Raw genomic sequence first — 22,824 nt, 5'->3', positions numbered from 1 at the left:
AAAGGAATGCAAAATGGAGACTTTTAAGTCATGGAACTTAAAGGATTGTTTGTTACCTTTTCTGATTGTACATATGTATAGGCATACTTGGGTTGAGTATGTAAAAGCGATGTTCTGTATACTTAGAATGTTTGATGTTTGTGTGTGCGTGTTGGTGGAGCGTAGACTCCCCGCACACCCAGCGCTGTTTACGTGCCTTTTATACCTTTTATAAATATTTGTTTTATAAATATTACAAAATTCAGATTGAGTTGAGACTGCATTTATAACACTATCCCATAGTGATATGTGGTATTTTGCCCATTATCTTAGTCTGAAGTGTAGGTGCATAACGCTGTTATTGTAGCTCTGTATTTCTGGGCAGGGGGCTGTGGGCAGGGATGGCAGTGCTCTCCTGTCAGGTTATGGCGGGCAGCAGCCGATGTCCGCCCTGCACGAGGCTCTGCCCCCATTCAGGTCGCGGGCAGCGCGGAGGGGCCGGGCCGGGGCCGCGTGTGGCGCCCTCTCAGCCCTCGGGGCCGGCCCTTCCCGGGCCCGGACAAAGGAACCCGCCCTCCGCCTCGGCCCGCCCTCGCCTCCCTCCCATTGGCCTGATACAGTGAGTGCGTATTCCCTCCGCCTCGCTATTGGCCGACCTACTTAACGTGCGCGGCGCTCCTCCAATTGGCGCTACCATTTCAAACCCGTCACGCATGAGAGCGGCAACGCGATTGGCTCGCCGCGCGCCGAGCCCTGCCTGCGCGGAGCGGAGCCGCTGGGAGCAGGCGTTTAAAGATGGCGGCGGCGACGGCGCGGCGCGGGGGGTGGCTTCCGTGAGGCGGCCGGTGCTCGGCGCCCTCCCACGCCCCCCTTCCCCTCGGCCCGTCCCGGCATGGCCCAGGTGGGTGCGGGCGGCGGGCGGGACCCCGTTGGTGCCCGCCGGGCCGCTCTCCGCGGGCGGGTGGCGCCCGAGGCGCTGCCTCGCTTCCTGCTCGCCTCCCCCCGGCCCGGCCGCTGCTCGGCCGCCTCCTGAGGCGCCGGGACCCTGAGGGCGGGCAGCGGCGGGGCCTCGCGGGGCGCTGCGCGGCGGGGGCCGTTTCTCAGCCACCTGGGGCGGCCTCTGCCCGGCTCCGGCCCCGCCACTAACTTTGCTCCCTTTTGCTCCCCGCTTCCTCTCCTGCTCGCTCCTGCCCTCGGGAGCCGGGCGCTTCCCGTGCCTCTCCGTGCCCTGCCGGGCCGAGGGGCTGCGCCCAGCTGGACGGGGCGGGGGTGAGGGGGGCAGGGGCGGGGTGGTGGGCCCGTGCTGCGGGGATCATTGGGGTGAGCCTGTGTTAAATTCTGGGCGAGCACAGAGCGCGCTGGTTCTTCTGGGCAGCTTCCTTGGATTGCTACGTGGCTTTTTTAGAAGGTGCGAGGGGATTTTAGTTCTTAATTCTGTTGTTCTTTACAGCTAAAGCCATTCATAACACGATTTTTTTTTTCCTATTCTTCCTAAGCCCTGAATTTCAGACTTTTATTCCTTCCTCTTTCACACAGTTAATTGAAGCCGTCTAAACTCTGCCAGAAAATTTGTTAAGCTATCAAAGCAGCAGTTGCTCTGCTGTTTCTGACGGTGCCTTTCCCAACCTGTGTACTCTGCTCGTTCTGGAATGGGTTAAACTGCAGAAGTTCTTTAGCCTTGGCTGTATGTGCCGTCAATCGTTATGACTGGACACTAGACTGACTTCTCTTAAACGACATTGATGGCTTACACAAAATGGATGTTTTCTTCAGAATTTTTCTATGCTGAAGTTGATAATTAGGAAGAAAGGACTTCTCATATGTAGCAGGAGCTTACTGAATATTTTGATTTTCATACTTCCTATGCTGGTTTGCTGGAAATAAAGAGTTCAGTTTCCTGAGTTTGTTTTTCTTTAACAGTTCCTAATTAATAAGATTAAACTTATTTTTGGCTGTATGTGCAAAAAAAAAAAAAAAGATGTAAAAAAAGTGATTGTGAGTGAGGAATTGCTTTGAGAAAGGTTAAAGCTGAGCAGATCTTTAAGTGTGGTCATTGCCTTATAACTTGTGCTCTGCAGGCTTGCCATTTGGAGCCAGAGGACGAGGATGAAGCTTTTATGTTTGGGTGGCAAATCAGGAGGGTTTGTTCAGAGCCGGTCTTCTTTTTGGGGTCCATTAAATGTGAAGTGAGCAGTTTCTGACAATGAAACCAATTTCTTTAGAGAATTGCTTCTTGAAGAGAAGATGTGATACACTGTTCCTTGTTCCAGTAGCAGCTGCAGGTATTCATGTGTTCTTTGTTGAAGTTGCTTATAGGACTGCCCAGAACAGCACAGCAGCAGGGAGTTCCTCCCGGTTTGGGCAGTGCTGGTTACAAATGTTAACGTTCTGTTTTTCTCTTTGAAAACAGAGATGTCCTTTTTCCTGTGCGCTTTTTGTTATGATCCGTCTGTACGGATTGAGAGGCATGGTACTTACTAAACATAGAAGTTGGCTGGTTTTATTTTTTTCTTTCTGCTTTTGAAGAACAACTATAGCACAACCAAGCCACGACAAGTATTTGCAGCGCACTGCTTTTGCTGGGACTTAAGCACCTTGCTTTGTAACATTTAAACATTGACCATGTATCTATTTCCTTGAGTTTGGTTTTGCTATAAAACCTTTTCAAATGATCTAGAAAAATAAAAAGTAAGGTAATCAAAAAATGTGACATTTCCATTTATTGGTGATCTGCAGAACATCAGCTGTGCCTTCATGTTTCCTGCATTTCATCCAGAGCTGCTTCAGTGTGTTGTACCAGCTGGTGTAGCTGGCCATAACGTCCCGTATCTTTTTAAGGATTTCTTATGGAAACAGTTGATGGCATGTAGTAGAGCCTTGGAGAATAAAATGTGTTTTTTCAGAGCAAGTTACTTAAGCATGGAAATAGGTGATCTATTTTGTGGTGTTCTAGTGCTATGTAACCTAGTGTGCTCAGACTTGGTTGTTTGGTTGCCTTATCTGAGGTCCATTTGGCTGTTTCTGACCTTCAGGCTCATATAACTCATCCTTTTGTGTTTTACTCCCCTTTCACTTTCTTTTAAAACACCTGATATCTGAGGGAAAATCCTTACTGGTGTTGGCTTTTTTGGTTTGGTTTGTGTGTTTTTTTTTTTTGTTTTTTTTTTTAGTCTCCAACATAAAAGACATACTATAAGTTCGCAAGAAAGTAGATAGGAATTAGACCCGTCTAACTCTGCTTCTTCCTGTTTGCTTGTTTTATCTTTTTTTTCTAGGTTAGAGGAAGGTATTGTAGCCTGTTGTAACTGTAGAGCTGCCAGACTCTGTTACCTTACCCTAGGGATGCAGCAGTTCTATGGCCAGGAATACAAACGCTAGTTGAAACCCATCTTGATCTAGTACTACTTCTGGCCACAGTGTGTGTGCTGACTGGTAGACAATCCCTGGCAGTGATTCGGTATGCTATTCATTGCTTCAAGGCCAAGAAGAAGGGAAGGGCGTTGTGAATAGTGCTTGAATATAATAACAAGACACCTTTTCTGCACAGAGCAGAGGTGCAGTGTGAGAGGACTGCCAAAGCAAGCTAGGTAGGTAAAGATAATTTTCTCATGTTTTGACATTGGTGGTGTCAAAACAGTCTTTAGAGTAGGAGTAGGATGTGTATCAGGGATGGGCAAACTGTATGTATGGTCCTGTCTTACGACTGGTCACAGATAGTTTTTCTGGTTGGACAAGGTAGCTCATTGATCATGTGGGAAGGTAGCTCTGTCAGATTCTAGAACACCAGCTTTAAGATTTCATTTGTATATATTATTTCAGCTTACTCTTTTCAAGAGTCTTCAAAAAATTTTAAGATTTTTTAGGTATTTAATTTCTAGGGTTTGCTGAACTTCTACTGTGATGTTTGACTCTTTATTCAGAGTTAACAATGAAGACACTAATGGATTATTATAGAGAAAACCTACGAATTTGTCCTTTGCCATGCTTCTTTTTTTTTTTTTTTATTTGAAGATGAGGAAAGATATTAGAAAAGATAAATATATTTCCGGAGGTATTCTGTGCAACATGAGGTGTTTCAGAACCTTTTGAAAGAAAGAATTGGTCACTTCTATGGTGATTGTATGATCGTCTTTTAGGATGGAATGGTTTTAAATTCATAGAATGCCTGTCTTACTGGTGAGTGAGCTGTTTTCATTCTAGAAGGTAGTATCTTTATATTGGAGAAGTTGGGCTTTATAGCTTTTATCAAGAGGGAGTCTTCTTCCTTAGTAAGTCTACAATGCATGTCAAGCTCAATGTTGTAAATGTATCACAATTTTGAGTATGTTATGCCCGCTCTGCCCCCCCCATTCTGCTGCCTCAGCAAAACTCTTCTATTGCCAAATCAGTAAAATAAGAGTTTGAGCTCATGTATGCTTTGCTTTCTTCCAGCTTCCAGGTAGGTGGCTTCTGTATGCTGTTGAATTTGAATCAAACCTATCATAACCGTTGATACCTAGCTTCCTGCCTTGCCCCAGTTGGTGTTTGAACTTTGCTGTCGAAATTTGTTCTGTCTGGATTGGTGTAGAGATACGCTGGAGAATTGTATTTGGCTTTTCAAAGTCCCTCATGACAACCCAGATGTTCTGCCTGGTTGTTTTCAAATGTTATACGGCGGGTAGAACGTCTCTGCTACCTGGAAATGGTTTGATCAGAGCAGTTTCAGACGGTTGTCTTAGGCAGAGCAACACTAGTTTATTTCTAGCTGGTAGGAAGATTTAAACCCAGTTTGGGGTAGCTCAGGGGGACTTGGAGAAACCAAAATATCAGGTAAGAAATGACAATGAAACGTCCACTTCCTTTTCTCATGTGCTTATAGTCCTGCACAGATGACTAAATTTTAACTGAAGAATCCATCATAACCATTTTAAAAGGAACCCATTTAATGGAGAGAGAAAAAATAAAATAAACCGTGCAACTAACCTAAAACAATTGAATGTCTTTGCCAGGATGAGTTACAAAAAACATTGGCTGCTAGATGCCTTCCAAAATTAATTTGTATTTTAACACTGTATCTAGGCCTAAATTCCTCAGATATAACAAATATATACTCCCATGTATGTACTCCAGTACGGAGTAGAGGATGAAAAGCTTCGTATCTCCTCATCTAGAGATTGTTTTTGCATGAACTTCTAGTAAGTCAGGAGATATCCTGTTAAAACTTGAAGCAAGGTTTAAAAACACCCTAAAGTTTCAAAAAGCCATGCATCTTGCAAGACCATAGATGTTAAAAGCTTGTCAGTTTTTCGGATTGTCTTAAAGTATGTTAATTATCCTTTCTGCTGTGTGGGTAAGTATGGCTTGAATACCAAGTTATTTAGGGGAATTCTCACGTTATTTAAAACGCGTGGTTTTTAGTCTGGCCCTTGCAAAAGCAATGTTTAATGCCCCGCTTGTTAAACAAGCAGAGATGGTCGACAGTTTATACAGGCAACTCTGTGTTAGCACATTCTTGTGCTGGCGTACAGATCAAAAAGTTGAAAATTGTAAAAACAACCTCATTTCAGCCTCATTCAGAATGGTATCAAGATACCCCGCTTTTTTTTTTCCCACTGGAAAATGTTACTTTTTTCTACTTGAAATTAATATGGGAAGGAGTTGCTTTTTTTTTTTTTTTTTTTTTTTTTGCCTGGGATAATGTTTCCATTTTGTTTTTGTAACAAATATCTTTTTTTTTTTTCTTCTTGTAGGTTGAAAGAAGAAAGGGAGACCTGTTTGTCCAGTGAAGATGCAGTCTTAGTCTTCAGCTATTTAAGCTGAATGCATTGTGATTTCCAATAATTGAGACAGTGATTCTGAAAGCTGTCTACATTAATGAAAAGAACAATGTAGTCAGCTTAACTGAATCATCAGTGTTGCATATTGAATAGAACATGATAAACCAATCTTGATGGACTTATGCATGTTAGGAATATAGATATAAACATTTATTTAAAGCATTGTTTCTTTTTTAAACAGTAGTTTTGCAGTTTTAAAAATGGAGAAATATGAAAATGTACCACCCCTCCCTAAAGAACCTGCAAGAGAAATGAATGTGGAGAATCACACTTGTCCCCCACCTCTGCCGCCTAACGAACAGCCTCCACCACCTCCCCTGCAAACGTCCAGTGACGCAGAGGTAATGGACGTTGGCTCTGGTGGTGATGGACAGTCAGATACCCCTGCTGGGGACACGCACAGTATCTGCAGAACTCAGCTTCTCACAAAGGGATCTGCCTGCTACAAAAGTCGTCTTATAATAGACCCTAACAATAGTGACCAAAGCCCAAGAACTGCTCGTCATGCACCTTCAGTTCGAAAGTTCACCCCAGATCTTAAGTTGCTTAAAGATGTAAAGATTAGCGTTAGCTTTACAGAAAGCTGCAAAAGTAAAGATAGGAAAGTTCTTTACACTGGAATTGAGCAGGATTATAAGGCAGATGCAGATTTTGGTATTAATAATGTCAATGGGGATTTGCATGTTTGTCCTTTTGGTGGTAGTAATGGGAAAGCTGTAGGAATAGGGGGTGAAAATGATGACAAGAAGGATGATGAAAATGATGTTGATCAGGAAAAGAGAGTAGAATATGCAGTTCTGGATGAGCTAGAAGATTTTACGGACAACTTGATGGAAATAGATGAAGAAGGCGGAGGGTTCACATCTAAAGCAATCGTTCAAAGGGATAAAGTGGATGAAGAAACCTTGAATTACTCATATGAGGTAAGTAAATGCACATCTTTGATGGGCAAGAGGGTTCCAGGTAGCTAGAAAAATACATGCAAAGATACTCACTGGAGATATCCTCTTCTAAAAATATGCACTTCTTGAGTAGAAATGCAAAATTCTCAAAGAACAGAACTTTGCCAAAACTTTTTAAATTATCTTGATAAAATATTTGAGTTGTGTGGTGTCTTCTATAATGGTGTTTTAAAATAACATTAAAAAGGCTTCTTATGCAATTGCAGATCACTTTATTGTGAAAAAATGCTAATACTCACTTACGAAAACTTATTTTCTTGTTTTTCAGTCTTTACTGGGATCATTGGAAATGTCTAGTTTCTCTCTGTATGGAATAACGTAGAGATAACGTATATCTTTTCTTTTCGAGGGGAAAGGGAAGTTAGTAGGCCCCAGGAGGATAGTATCTGATGACATTTCTTTCAGGATGACTTTGATAATGATGTGGATGCTCTACTGGAAGAGGGTCTTCGTGCACCCAAAACAAGGAGACTAGAAAACGAGAAATATGGTGGTGAAAGCGATCACCAGTCTGATGGAGAAACAAGCGTGCAGCCAATGATGACCAAAATTAAAACTGTACTTAAAAGTAAGTTAATGTTCTTTAATTACCTGTAAATCTTTGTGTGGCTTATGTATGCAGAACAAAAATACACAAGCAAAGTTTAGGATAGTAATTCTGGTCAGATAGTGGATATGTTACACAGTTTTATTGTTTGAAGGCTTCTTACTGTAGGATGTAATTTTCATATTCCTATAGAGTAAAGCTGATGTTTCAGGATGGTACTTATCTTCCTATGTTATATGTAACATGAATGTGTTTTGGTGCATGGATGGGTGGAAAACTAGGAAGAATGTTAGTTCAGCACTGAGGAGGTGAACAAGGATCTTTTTTTTTTTTTTTTCCTCTCTGAAATAGGTGAGAACTGATGTGGGATTCTTCCTACTTCAGTTAGATAATTTCTGTTGCTGAAATTGTTGTATGTGAAGTCTTAGTTCTAACCAGTACTGCATGCACAATTACAAAAGTCAGTGAGTTAAGTTTTTCAAGGTTCATCATGTGTTACAAACTTAGTAATAGAAAAGAGCTGAGAATGCAAATCAGTCCAGAACAATGTAACTGAAAATAGTTGGAATTAGAATTAAGCTTTGAACCTGCTCCAGGGAGGAGTGTGTTACAGCTTCACTGTATTCTGAAATAAGAAACAGAATGGTTCTTCCCTCCAAAGCTTTGTATTAATACAGGATTGCCGGGAAGCTCTCTGCTAAGAGGAGTCTGTTCTCATGATTTCTGATGTAGAAAGGAGTGTGACCATTCTCTAATTTCTGGAGTAAAAATGAGTAAAACCATGTATTCCCTTGAATGTGAGCATAAGCATTTTATTGCAGTATTATTTCTTTTGCTGTGTGGGTCCTCATATTGGCTTATTGTACCCAAATTTCAGTCATGTTTTATGTAAAAAGTAGTATTTTTGATGGCTAAGATATTTAAGTATATAGGCTTGAAGACTTCATTCTGATTGGTATTGTACTTATGTTAAAAATATTTAAAAATATATATATATTTCAAACTGATTCTTAAATAGCTCTTTGCAGCTATCAAAGAAAAAGCTGCATTGAAATAGAGTATTGAGATGCTGAAATAGGAGTTAGCCACCTATCCCTTGAGTGTTTGAGAAAAGTAGAAGATTACACTGAAGATGTTTCAAAAGGAAGTGCAGCTTTTCCACTGAATGTATTGGTGCTTGTGTTGATATATTGATATAAAGAAGACTGAGGTGGAAGTTCACTGGTGAAATGAACAAATCAGTCTGTGTAAAAAAATCAGTGCTGCTACTGCTTTTCATTTGAAAATATAATGGAATATGTAATTTGGCAGGATTTAACGTGGGCTAGAAGCATATACCTTCTTATTAAAGCAAAACAAAATCTTTCTACAAAACTTTTTTATTCTTGTTTCAATGTCATTTTATGCTTTGAGATAGAAAAAGCAATAAAAAGGAAAACCTTGCTTATTTTTCTGTTCTTCTAAGCTGTCTATTCAAGTCTAAAGTTATTCTTTGCTTTAAAGGTCGTGGCCGCCCTCCTACAGAACCTTTGCCAGATGGATGGATCATGACATTCCATAACTCAGGCATTCCTGTATATCTGCACAGAGAATCTAGAGTTGTCACCTGGTCTAGACCTTATTTCTTGGGAACAGGAAGCATAAGGGTAAGAACTGTCAATTGCTTACGTACCAAGATTTTAAAAATGAGGCGTGTTCTTGTAAACAGTTGAATGTTTTTCTGCTTTGGCAGGCTTGCTTCCAGTGTGAGAATTATGGTACTTCAAAAATAAACTCTGTTTCTAAAGTATGATCTTTCCTATGGTGGTTTGGTTTTCCATTTTTTGCAATGAGCTGGAGCAGTTAAAGTGAATGAGATGATCTTATTTTGTGCCATCTTTGTTCTAGAATATGGTTGCAAAATGTTGTTTTTATTCCACTATGAAATATGTTCAGATTGTTTATTTGTAGCCAGAAAATAAGCCTGAGATGTGTTTCATGGTCTATCTGTACAGAAGCAGGCACGTGATTTTCATACACCAAAGGAATCTGCAGAGAGTTGATTTAATATCATAGACTTAAACACCAAGAAAGGTCAATGGATTTTATGAAAGCATGTAGTATTTGCTTGTAATTGAGCAGAACATAGTTTAGACTTAAAATGGGAAACATGCTTTGAAGGTTACTGTCAGTGTTTCACAGTGCCAAGAAACCACAGTAATAGGCATGCTACGGTCTTGCCTAGGATAAAATTGCTAACTAAAGAGCAGCTTCAGCTTAGACTTACTAAAATTAGCTTCAATCTTGATTGTGTTTTCTGGTTTTGAGTTTTGGTTTTGCTTTTGATCGTCCTGAGGTACTGAAACCTGTGTTATTTTACATTTGCAGAAACATGATCCTCCCCTTAGTAGCATTCCTTGCTTGCATTATAAAAAAATGAAGGAAAATGAGGAAAGGGAACAAAATAATGACATAACCCCAAATGGGGAAGTATCACCCATAAAGCACATAGATAAATCTTCAGAACTGGACTGCCAAACAGAAGAACCAGATTCCACTGCTGCTGATTCTGGGCCTTTAGATGACAAAGACCCCTCAGGGGGAGATGCAGCACAAGGAGCCTTGGGACAAGTTAAGGCCAAAGTTGAAGTGTGTAAAGATGAATCTGTAGGTATGTATAGGAAGTGGACTCTCTTCTGGGCTGGTGTTGGGGTAATGGCATTTGGGACACTTGTGCTTTATTCCTGACTTGACAACGGCATACTATGTTACCTGTGAGCAAGTGGTAAGTTGTCTTTCCATAGTTTTTTCTTATGCAGAGATTTAGAAAAGTAGATCCAGTTTTACAAATCAATTTTGATTGTAATAAGTGGAAACACATGCTGGGAATTTCTGCTGAAGACTTCTGAGGGTCTATATGCAAGTTTTACACAATACCATGGAAAACTTGGGTGATGCAGACCTGTGAACTTGTATCTCAGTCTAAGAATCAGTTACATCAATCTGTACATATAAATTAGTGCTGTGAAGTATGTTTCTTTTGCATGAAGAAGATTTTCTATACAGTGTTTGCATTGGCTGAATTTTACCTTTTTTCAATATAGTCTCTTAAGATAAATGATACGTTTTGCTTGTTTGCACAGAATAAGTTACACAAATAAAGTTGCATTCAGACAAGGGCTTTGATGCTTCAGTATGTTACTTATGCAAGTCTAATAGGTTTTATTCAAAAAAACTGTCTAAAAGAATTCATGCTACCTTCGCTGCCAGACTTAGAGAGGAACTTGGACAGAACGCTTGTGTGCCATTTACAACTATGTACCTGAAAATACCACCCACGTCAATTAGTGCTGCTTACAATACTGGTATGGAATGTGTTTGTTGTATTCAGAAACACAAAACATGGCATTACATGTGTCCTGTTGATTCCAAAACCATGTCAAAAGACTTTAAAAGTCTAATAAATCATCAATACCTAGTAGCAAAACTAAAACTAGTGAACACACACTTACCTCTCTCCTTAAATGGGATCTGTTCTATATTACTGAAAATGTGAGTGGTAAAATATAAGCATAACTTGCATTTGTAATTCCTTGTGGAAGGAGACAATGTCACCAGCTTTTTTTTTGTTCATTAACATCTTGGAATGCTACTCTATCTTATTTTTGCTGCTTAGATCTGCAGAAATGTCCTAGAAAGGAGTAGGTACACTCCAGTGGAGGATTGTCTTTTACTACTCTTTACATAAAAATGAATGTTAAATTTTATTTAGAAGCCAGCACAATACTCATGGAGCTCACAGAGTATCATTATATAGCATTCCATGATTCACAGTTGAATAAATAGGCAGCAATAGTCAGTATTGGCTTCAGGAAACTGAGGTTAGTAGCAAACTACTGTTATTTAGTGGATACCTTGCTTCAGGTAATGAGAAGGTGGATAAGTGATGATGTAGAACTATTAGCAGTATTTTGTTGGATAATATACTGGGTGTTACATGGGGAAAATCTTCTGGTGACAGAAAAAACATAGCTGTTTTTGTTTGTTTTCCAGTTTGCACAAACATTGTGCATTTGATACAGTAATGAGGGAACTTGTAGTTTACTTCGTTAGTGTAAAATAGTATCTTAACCTTGTGAACTAAAGCTACTATTCTTGCTCCTAGACTAAAACCAATAATTATGTATTTAAAACAGTGGAAATAGTGAATTTATTCCTTGTTCAGTGGTCAAGTATAGAGAGTAACTCGCATGTGTTTCTTAGATCTGGAAGATTTTAGACACTATCTTGAGAAACGTTTTGACTTTGAACAAGTTACCGTAAAAAAATTCAGAACCTGGGCTGAGAGACGGCAATTCAATCGTGAAATGAAGCGGAAGCAGGCAGAATCTGAGCGGCCTATTCTGCCTGCCAATCAGAAACTCATTACCTTGTCTGTGCAAGATGCACCTACAAAGAAAGGTTAGTTAATCTACCTAGAGTTCAAATGTTTGATGTGAAAGGCAGTTCCAAGCTTGACTTGGGAAAAAAAAATCTGTAATGAATTTATTTGTTTCTTGTTTCAGAATTTTGCATCCTTGGTTCCATCATATAAAAAATTAAAGGAAAAATGCTATCAAAATTTTTATTTAAGGCTTCAGTCCTGATAGCTGGTTACTAACTTCAGCTATTTGTTAATATTGATGGTTATTGAACACTGTCCTACCCGATCTCTGGTTGCTGCTGTCTTTTCAGTTCTATACCAGTTCTAATCAATCCCAAATTAGGGACTGGTTAAAAGTCTCAGATTGTTCCAAATTAAAACCTATAAAATAAAAAGTAACCATTCCCTGTTACAGGGAGATGCAGTTGAAATTTAATCTGATTATTCATTGAGAGTTGCTTGTTTTTTTTATTTATTTTGCTTCGTTAACTATTATTAAAAAAAAAGTTTCTACATATCAATATCTATTTATACTATTTATATTATGTTTTCCCATGGTGTGAAAAAACATCTGGTATAAAAGTAGTACTTAAAGGATGATCTGGTGTATTTATTTTTTCTAAACTGAGTAAGGAAACACATGTAAAACTCAAGTGTTTTGTCAACAAAAACTAAGCTTGAGCTAAAAGGTGAGAACTCTTCTTTATGTTTTTAAACATGGACCATAATGCATACTATTTATTACAGGTTTTCTTAAAACTCATTTTAATTCTATGATGGCTGCAAAAGAGAATTCTAAGAATTTGTCTAACTTCTATTGTACATATTAATTGTCAGCATTTACTTACATGTTCTGAAGTCAGTGATTTTTCCCTCACAAGATTTAAGTTACCAGCGGTTGTTAAAGTACTATAAAGTATTGCTATACAGACTAGTTAAAAAACAAACAAACAAAACAACAACAAAAAAAAACATATTGCTGACCATGTAATGCTAGTGTTGCATGCAGTACATTAAAATATAGATGAACTCATTCAAAATACCACCTTAAAAATTAGTTTGCCAAATACTTGTCATTTCCAGTGTACATACTTTAAGGTGATACGTGTATGTAGGGAAATGAGCAGGCACTTTTCCCTTGCAGTTTGCAATTTATTTATTTATTAGTTTGTAGTAGTAATTTTCTTTTTCAAGACTGAAACTAATTGTTGTTTCCCCCCCCCCTTTTTTTTTTTTTTTTTGTAGAATTTGTCATTAATCCCAATGGGAAGTCTGAAGTTTGCATACTGCATGAATATATGCAACGAGTCCTAAAGGTTCGCCCTGTTTACAATTTCTTTGAATGTGGTAAGTCTGTTAAGTTTTTATTGACCACAATGCTGTTTTGAAAAGCTTCTCTCGTGCTTGAATATCTTAATAGTAAAATAAATTCAATCAATGGACAGTTTTCCTTGGGAGTGTATTGAAAGTCTACAGTGAGCCAAATTCTAGCTAGGAAATGCTTTCTGTATATCTCAAACATGGATATGGGCCTCTTATGTTTTAAAATATGCGTATGGGTTTTTGCTTAGAAAAATATGACTAAGCGATTCTGGATTAGAGTAACTTACTTGCATCTAAACTTTATTTTAGATATGTAGAGTTAAAAAAAAAAAGTACACGTTATTGTATGTTATGATTATTGTTATGCCATGGAGGTTCGTAATAAATCCAGTCATCCTAAGCAACTTGTATATGTATGAATTGATGTTAAATATATAAGAGGAATTATATATTTGTATCCAAGAAATAAAGTCAGGTGCCTTAGTTTAGAGTGGAAGCTATAATTTTTCAGTTACATTTTTCTTGTGTGTTCATAATGTAATTGAGTTTTTAATACCACAATGTATAGCTCTTGCATTTACACTGAGCTAGTGGTGGGAAAAAAAGAAGAAAAAACAAACAAAAAAAACCACTTTGGAATTAACATTTAAATTCTGGCAGATTTTAAATGATCTTTTAAAACATAGAATTTCCTCATTTGGAAGAATGATGTACATGGTGGTAGGTCTCTGTTACTGGGAAACTCTTAAGTTTTCATATGCTTCAGTTGCTCTGAAGAGTAAACAATATTCCTCCCTATTGAAATGAAAGAAAACAAATCTTGACAACGGTGATATTTCATGTTCACGACTGTCTTTGCATTGGGAGTCCTGAAAAGCTTTCAGTTTTGCTCATCCTTCATTTTCAGAGAACCCAAGTGAGCCTTTTGGAGCCTCAGTGATTATTGATGGAGTAACTTATGGGGCAGGAACTGCCAGCAGCAAAAAACTTGCCAAGAATAAAGCTGGTAATATACTTTTCTTTCTTAATACCAACTGGTGAATTGTTTATCTGTTCTCATTTCTGCTTTGAAGATGACATATTTGCAATAGTAAGTAGGAGTAATTTTGCTAACAGCTACACGTCCATTCATGTCTTCTTATTAAAAGAAATACTGTTGTAGAGACTTTTGCCATTCCAAGGTTCAACAGTTCACTGGGAGAGAAAACCATCGAGAATCTTTAGAAGTTAATTTATGTATAAACTACTGATTAGCTGTAATCACATCTGTTTCTAATTATCAGACCAATGAGTATGTGTTTTCTTTATACTGTTGTCTGCTATACAAACACATGACTCATGGATTTTTAGCAAATTTTAAGTGTTTGCCCTCTTTTAAGAACAAAAACAGATAAAAAAAAAAAAAACCTTCAAGTGGTTGGTTGGTTTGGAGCTCTTTCTGATAATAAAACAATTACACTGAAATATGTTGTTTATACTGATTTGCAAGTAACTCTCACCATTAATGGTTTAAATCTAATTAGTCACAGTTCTAACCATTTAACTCTGTAATTAATGTGTATGTAATGAATACCTAGATGAGCACGTGTCTTGCACATTAGAACTTCTTCCTGATCTCCAGATTGGAATGTGTTTAGCTCAGAGGTCAAGAAAAAATAACTTTATAAAATTTAGAGATCTATAATATATGTGTGGTACTTGGAGCTTTTGTGAAATTTGTCAGCGTAGCTAAAACATCAAAATACAGCACACAACTTTTTGTGCATGAAAAAAGAAATTTCATTGTGATCATTTAGGCAAACTGACTGCTCTAGTGGTACAATTGTAGGATTCTGCTGTAACTACTACGGGGTGATAACATGCCTTTAATTTTTCTTTCCAAGGATACATTACTTGATGTGAGACTTTCCCCCCCTGTTTTTCATGCATTTGCAAAAAGCAGTTTTTTCTTAGGTACAGTTTAATAGTTGTAAGTTTTTCATTATATCAATTTACACTTTTTTAAGAAAAAACGATATAGTTGTTCAAGTGAATATACTTGTTGTGGTAAGAAGTTGCTCATTTTACCTGTTAAGTTTTTTTCTAAGATAGGTGGTGATTTCTAGGAGAGATGTGAGGCTTGCCTAAAGAGTGTTTCATTCTGCTGCTGTTGTTTACAATCGTTGTTTAAAATAAAGCAAATTGAGACATTTAAATCATTTTCTGCAGCTCGAGCTACACTGGAAATCCTTATTCCTGACTTTGTTAAACAGACCTCTGAGGAGAAGCCCAAAGACAGTGAAGAACTTGAGGTACTGACCTCTTCTTACCTGATGAATGTGGTTATTGGAGTCTCTGTTTTTAAAAACATTACACCTTTAGTGTGAGAAACTTTGTTGAAAATCCATAACTTTGCTTTCTCAGTCAGATAGAAATGTGAAATTCTTTATTTATAACAAGACCTATGACAATGAAAATACATTTTTACTATGGGAGGTGACCAGAAAATTTGTTTTGATGAAGAGAGCTAGCCCCTTGTTGAAATATGAGATCACTTGCTGAAGACCTGAAATGTTCTAGCACACTAGATGGCCTGTACTATCCTGGCTTTCTGAATTATGGCTTTGAAAATTTCAGAGCTACATGCTCTCTGATTTTGTGTGATCATCTTAGAAGACCAAGTAAGAACTAAATGTGCCATGGCTTCTGAAACTTCTTCATTTAGCTGTGAAAGCTCTTACTGCTAGATCAGACAGCTCGTGTTTCTGACTTTGAGCAGTGACATTTGAGAAAATTCAAAGGAATAGTTTCTTGAAGTGGACAGTGTGTGCTGTGTTTTCAGGTATTGGATGTATTAAATAGCTAGTTCATCTGTGATATGTTAACCTTCAATTCAGCGTACTGTAGACCAACAGGAAAGGAAAAAGCGGTGATAAGCCTGAAAGGAATGTTCTTTTAAAAAGCAGGCTATACAGAAAATGAGTTGGTTTTATGCTTGCTTTAAATTAAAACTGTAGTGCATGCCTTGTAATATTGAAATGGTCATGAAGAAAACAGATTTTTTTTCATTTTTTTTTTTAAATGGAAAACAAAACCTTCCAATAGCTGTTATATTTTCTTCTATTAAAACACATCATTTTGGTAAGTAGAATTTCAAAAGGAGATAAATAACTTCTTCCTCAGGGAAGGATGATTTAAAAACATACTAAAACTGATTTTCTAATGTAAAATTGAAGTTGATTTAGAAAAAAAAGTCTGCAAACATATGATTAGGAATGGCAATCTTAATGACATGGGTAAAGATGTCCACTATGCATTTGAAAATAGTTATTAAACAGATTCTGTTACTCTGCTGAAAGCTATATGGGAAAGATAAGGATTTAGAACAATATTAAAATTTTGTGCCTGTAAAAATTCAATAACCCTTTTTTAACTCCTTTGTAGTATTTTAACCATATCAGTATTGAGGACTCACGGGTATATGAACTGACCAGCAAAGCTGGACTTTTGTCTCCATATCAGATTCTCCATGAGTGCCTTAAAAGGTAAGGCTGCAGCATGAGGAACAAATTCTGTTGTGTTCAAGTGCTTTGGGTCAGGGCACATTGTTTGCTTGGATGCTGGTACCCACAATTTTCCTTAGTGAATTAAGGACACTTGCGGGCTGGCACAACAAGCTTACTTCACTCACTTAACCAGTTCAGTCCATATTAGCTATCTTATTAATATTGTATCTTCCTTGAATTTATATTTGCTGGTTTTGCTTCTGAGACTAGGATTTAATTGTGGAAGATGTGAATGTATTTGTTATTCCTTTATACGTGGTTGCCTCTTCATTCAAGTTACTGATCTAAGAAATAACTACCGATTCATTGATATCTTAATTTGTTATTACTGTATCTAATGCTACAGCAATTATTGACAGAGATAACTGTAACTAGTTCAGTTATTTGTAATTGTACTTAGCGTATGATATTGATTTTTGTTTGTGCTTAAGAAATCATGGAATGGGTGACACATCCATAAAATTTGAAGTGATTCCTGGTAAAAATCAGAAGAGTGAATATGTCATGACTTGTGGCAAGCACACGGTGCGAGGCTGGTGTAAGTACAGTATTTAGTATGGCCTCCAGTATCTTCCTTTTCTCCTGTTCTCTTTTATCCATTTTGCAGGTACTTGTTCAGTTACCTAGCATGTTATATGCTTTTTCTACTCTTTTTTTCTGGTATCTCAGTTTTGAGTGACACAAGTAAACATCGGTGTTTATCTAAGTCCTTGAAGTGCTGATGTGACACATTTTCATGATTACTTTTACAGGCAAAAATAAAAGAGTGGGGAAACAACTAGCTTCACAGAAAATCCTTCAACTGCTGCATCCACATGTGAAAAATTGGGGCTCTCTTTTGCGTATGTATGGTAGAGAGAGTAGCAAGATGGTTAAACAGGTGAAGATTATTTTCTTTGATTGTAACCTACCTTGTGATTGTATTGTTGCTTTTGTATATTTGTGGATTTTGTTTTTAATTACAGCAAAGCTTCAATGGTATCTTATTTCAACATAATCCTGTTGCTCCCTGCCATGGTAAAGGCAGCATACGTTTGAGCGATTCTCAATTCTTCTGAATTGGTTCTCATATCTTGCTATTGCTAAAACATAAAATGAGTGCTTTCATTGATAATTCTGTTAATGTTGTATTTTCTAGACTGAAAATATAAAACCTATTTAATGTGTAAGTAATTCATGTAAATCTATGTTATTGCTTAAAGAAATATAAATATCAGAGAAAACTTCTTTTACATAAAATTTCTTTTATATGTTTATATATTTAAAAGCTCATCTGTTGTTGCTTATGGTTCTGTTGAATAGGAGACATCCGATAAAAGTGTGATAGAGCTTCAGCAGTATGCCAAAAAGAACAAGCCAAATCTGCACATCCTAAACAAGTTACAGGAAGAAATGAAAAAATTGGCACAAGAAAGAGTGAGTATAAGCTCTTATTTTACTCTTTTTTAAAACTTACGTACAAACAAGATGAATGCCCCAGGTAAGACTTACCACTTGTTTGTAGAATTTTTGCTTGTTTTTTACAGTATCTCAGATAAGAAAAGTTGCTCAAAACTCAATTTTTGTAGTGTTTTTATTATTTTTGGAGGAATGCTTTTAGAGAGACTTTCATCCTCTATTTGAGGTGGGCTTACGACCTAATTTTACTTCAATAAAATGGTTTTTAACATTAGAACAAGTTAGCTATTCACAGAGACAAATGCAAATTTAGCTAATGTTGTGCAACATTTTAAAAGTGCTTTTTGTTATTATATTGTTGATGTGACTCTGTGGTGGGCTTTGTTTTATGTCTTTTTTTTTTTTTTTAGGAGGAAACACGAAAGAAACCCAAGATGACAATAGTAGAATCGGCTCAGCCTGGTAGTGAACCTCTGTGTACTGTTGATGTATAATGAAAAAATTTACGAGTGGGGAGCAATAACACAAATGGAGGAACTAGATTTTCAACAACTATTTAAAAATCTGTTTGCTGCAGAATGCAAGATAACTTTTAAAATCCAAGCTGCTTCAGTTATGCATTGTTCTTTTTGCATCATCAGGGCAATATTACTTTTTCCTTTTTTCTTTTTTTTATACCTCTGAGATATGTACGTTTAAAGGATTGATCACAAAGATCTCTACTTGGGCAAATGCACAGAGGACAGGCATGTTCACACAGGATAAATTCAAGCAAGCACTTTTTCCTTGAAAACCATCTATGTTTGAAATGGATGTGTTTTAAGGATGAAATTCAGAATTTCTATGTACAGGTTAAAGCTGATACTATATATATATACACACACATACATATATATGTATATATAAAAGAAATATATGTACATCTTCTTGTATGAACATGCCTAAAACTATTTTTGTGAAAAGTTTTGTTGCATTTCAGCACATAATAATATGCACTGATAAGACACTTTGGTGACAAATACATGAAAATGATGAGCAATGTTCCTAATGCCATAGGATTAGGCCAGTAATGCTGTTTATTTTGTTTTGTTCTGTTATTTCGTCTCCTGCCAGGCTTAGTTATTCAAGATCACAGCATGCAGATATTTTTTACTACTTGAAAAGAACAAGTATACCTGGTAGTGTTAAGAGCAACAGGCTGGATATTCAAAATCATTGGGATTTATGTTAACTGAAAAGAGCCTGTGTTAGTTTACAGATCAGTTGAAAGGGGAAAAATAAGGCTCTACTTATTAGATTTAAATGAAAACTGCAATTTGAAAGACTGTTTTCAAAGCTTGGAGCCAAAATGTAATCGAACATGGTTGGCAGTCTGAAAATATTTTGCCAGTATGGTGTTTAAACATGTTCCACTCCCTTCTCCCAGCAATAAAAAGTTTCTCATTTCATTGGAGTTAGAATACACCTGACTTAAGTCTTAATTTGCACCATAAAATAAAAAAAAATAAAAGAAAAAATTAGGAATAATAACAGCAACTACAAGAAATATTAAATAACTGCAGCAATTTAGTTTTTTTAAAAAGCTTTGTTTTTACTTTTTTAATTACATTTTTAGTTTTTGAAGAAAAATGTAACTTCTGCAATGAAAATTAGAATGTAGATTTGGAATATGACATAGAGTAATGAGTAGAATGAGACCATAACAAGTTTTACTGGTAAATAGGAAAATCACAAATATGCAACTACTATAAAATACAATCTTAGAAAACAGGCAGTACTCACTATGTCATCTGAGGCTTTATTACATTAAGCACAGAAGAAATAGTTTTGGCTGTAGTGAAAGCACTGCTTTATGAGTTTTTTTTTTTCTTCAATTGGTGTTTACTGGGTGATTGCAGTAAGTCTTCTCTTAGAACCATTTCTGTGGGTTCTTTGGTCTGTTATAAAAGAAGAGAATAAAAACCAAGCTGGTGGTAGGGCTTCAATGATTTACCCAAGAGTTGTACTGGTATATTTTACACTCCTGTAGGAGTCAAAGAGGTCAGTTTTTAATTGCTGCAGCTCCTGGTACTTACCTGGACAGTGGTCTGGGGGCTTGGGGTAGGGAGGGGAGAAAGGGAATGTTCTTAGTTTGTTGTGTTTTTTTATTATTATTATTACTATTTTATTTTATTGTTTAATACCATGTTACATACAGAGTGCTGCAGTATAATGAATTTTGTGCCTACTGGATTTTAACAATATTGGCATCAGTATTGTCTACACCTCCTTTAAGATCATTATACCTGTTATTTTGGAAATACATGGATTTTGATTTTTATCTCAAGCTTACGTTGCATATAATGCTTGAGATTAAATGGGAGTCCTGGAGTCTTACCCATTTCTATTTGAATGATATGCTCAAAGGTCTCTGCAAATATGAATTCTCCCACTGTTCCTTATTATATTTAGCTTTTCAGTTCTGCAAATTGTAATCCTGTTATAGCAGGATACGGGTAGTTGGAAGACTTGGAAGACTATACATAAAATATTATTTAAAGAAGTGGCCTATCTACAAAAAAAAAATGCCTCTGCTTTTTTTTTTAATTTAGTATAGCTTTAATAAATTTCCATCTTTTAAGAAAGGTGTATAATATTGGTGCAGTAGTGACAAGCAGTGATTACTGTTTGTCTCTTTTTTATTTTTTTCATAAAGACAGGGCTTATATCTTCTATGCCTAAATGTATTACTGCGTTAGGTAGGGTTTACTTCAGCTTATGTTTTCAGCAGAAAAAACTTTACTTGGACAGCACTGTAAAAGACAAATCACCCTTGTAGATCCTTTATTTTTCTGAAATCAGAATGTCAGTGTTTTTGCAGATTACCTGCAGAATATACATAGATGCCTCACTTAAAAATTTGATTTCATTATTTTTAAGAGGATTGCTGTATTACCTCAGTCTGCCACTATCAGAATCACAATGTGACCATTGCCCTTAATAAAAACATCCAGAGATTTCATTGTGAACCAAAGCCTAGAAGATATATTATGCATTCTAAACAAAAACAAACAAAAAAGATGGTATTAGACCTTGCTGCAGCCTTTAACTGGAGAGATGTCCAGAAAATAGCGCAATAACTGCTGGAACAAACAACTTAACTGCTGTTTATTGTCATTGTGAAGTATTCTTGTGTTTTAATGTTTACTATTGTTTGGAGTGTAACAGTCTTGCATTTGCACATAAGCACGAGCTGCTGTGATAGAGGATAGATCATTGCATTAACTTCAGCTTCTGCATGAACACTTACAGTGTGATTCAAGATGTATCCTAAATTTGTCTTGTAACTCTTGTGTGTTTTCTAGGTAATCGGCTGTAAGGGTTTAGATCTTGATTATATGAATGCATAAAAACAGCTGCTGCTTTTGTCACTGACATTTGTTCTTTATCCCTTCTATATACAGAGGAGGATGGGTATTTTTATAGGGATGGAGTGTATTTTTAAGAACTGTTCCATCCTTTGGGAGTTACAGTTGTGCTTTGCATATTATGTGCTTTTTGACAAAAGTGTGGTATATTGACTTTAAGGGTTAAATTAGTGTGCATTCAAATCTTTATGGTACTGATGGAAAACTTACTGTGACTTCCAGTGAATAGTCAGATGCTACCTATTTAAACACCAGTAATTCAGCTTTTTCTTACATATTTATTAAACAAAACTGACAAAGTAGTTGGGTACTCAGATATTTGGGAAGACTGTTATGCATAAAATTAATTGTTGTATGTAAACTTCCACTTCCCTGTGATGCTGTTAGGCTTTATACAAATACATTTGTAACATTTAAAAGCATGATTATATCTTATTAATTCTCTAGACTGTACTTTAGTTCTAGAGTAAAATTCAGGAAGTGATAGCTGCCTAACTTTCCGCAGGAAGAAACGTGAAGTGCAAGAAGCCATGCTGTTCTTAACCAAATAAAACGTTCAGTTACAGTATTCTGATGTGTATCTGAGATGGGAAAGTGGGGAAAAAAATCAATCTTATTGCCCAAGTAGGTAACAATGGTTGCTGTATGAATTGTATTGGGTGCAGTTGCTTGATGCCAGTGCTAAATTGGTACAACTATAAAGCCTCATTTTCACTGAGCCTCTGCTTGCTTTTTTTTCTGCACAATCATATAAGCCTATGTGTTTGGTCTTTGAGTACTACATGTGTATTTTTCAGACAATTAGTTTTGAGCAATAAAGTTTGATATTATAAAATGCTGCAGTGTGGTCAGTATTGTGATAACTTAAGCACATTTAGAAAAAGGAACTTTGATCCTTTGCTTCCTGTAGATATATTGAAATACAAATTAGATCAGTATGGGCTTACTGGTTATGGAAGTAGTTGTTGACTCACTTTTTTGGAAAGGAATTGAATGCATAGAATGTTAAACATTTTTTGAGGGGAAGTTGTGTTTAAGTTTTTTCAGAAATCGGAATTTGTATTTTTTACTTAAGTTATGTCAGTTTGAAACAACACAATCTAATGCTGCAATTTTTGGTACCTGCTGTCATGTGCCTAACTGGACAGAAAGGAGTATTAGCAAGTCTGTGAGTGCTGTAACAAAAGTTTTTTGTTCAGTCCATACTAAATGTACATTAAAAATACTTTAAATAACTTTGATGTTAAAATGGTTATTCCTTCTAACAGTCAGTCTATCCTATGGTGTGGATCAGTTTCCCTTCAATTAATACTAGGCTCTGAGCACCTGTACAGATGTATGAATCTTGACTGGACAGCAAACTCACACAAGGGTAGGAATCTCAAACAGGTTTTTCCTCACAACCAATACATACATGCAAAGTGTGATTTAAGATGCTAAGCTTT

The 22,824-nt window shown here is 36.8% G+C and overlaps 1 protein-coding gene across 1 annotated transcript; it reads left to right on the top strand.

The window, feature by feature from the left end:
• Positions 1-780: 780 nt before the first annotated feature.
• On the top strand, positions 781-22,214 carry DGCR8 (DGCR8 microprocessor complex subunit). The gene is made up of 14 exons (XM_084538860.1): positions 781-880; positions 5,709-6,718; positions 7,163-7,325; positions 8,808-8,950; positions 9,672-9,954; positions 11,547-11,744; positions 12,952-13,053; positions 13,937-14,035; positions 15,238-15,320; positions 16,453-16,553; positions 17,006-17,112; positions 17,327-17,454; positions 17,877-17,990; positions 18,383-22,214. The coding sequence occupies exons 2-14, from the start codon at positions 5,996-5,998 to the stop codon at positions 18,464-18,466; spliced, it is 2,328 nt and encodes a 775-aa protein (XP_084394986.1). The 5' UTR covers positions 781-880; positions 5,709-5,995; the 3' UTR covers positions 18,467-22,214.
• Positions 22,215-22,824: the final 610 nt, after the last annotated feature.

The sequence above is a fragment of the Aythya ferina genome, assembly GCF_964211825.1.
Source record: "Aythya ferina genome assembly, chromosome: 17".
Taxonomy (NCBI): Eukaryota; Metazoa; Chordata; class Aves; order Anseriformes; family Anatidae; genus Aythya; species Aythya ferina.
This window is presented reverse-complemented; position numbering and strand designations above follow the sequence as displayed.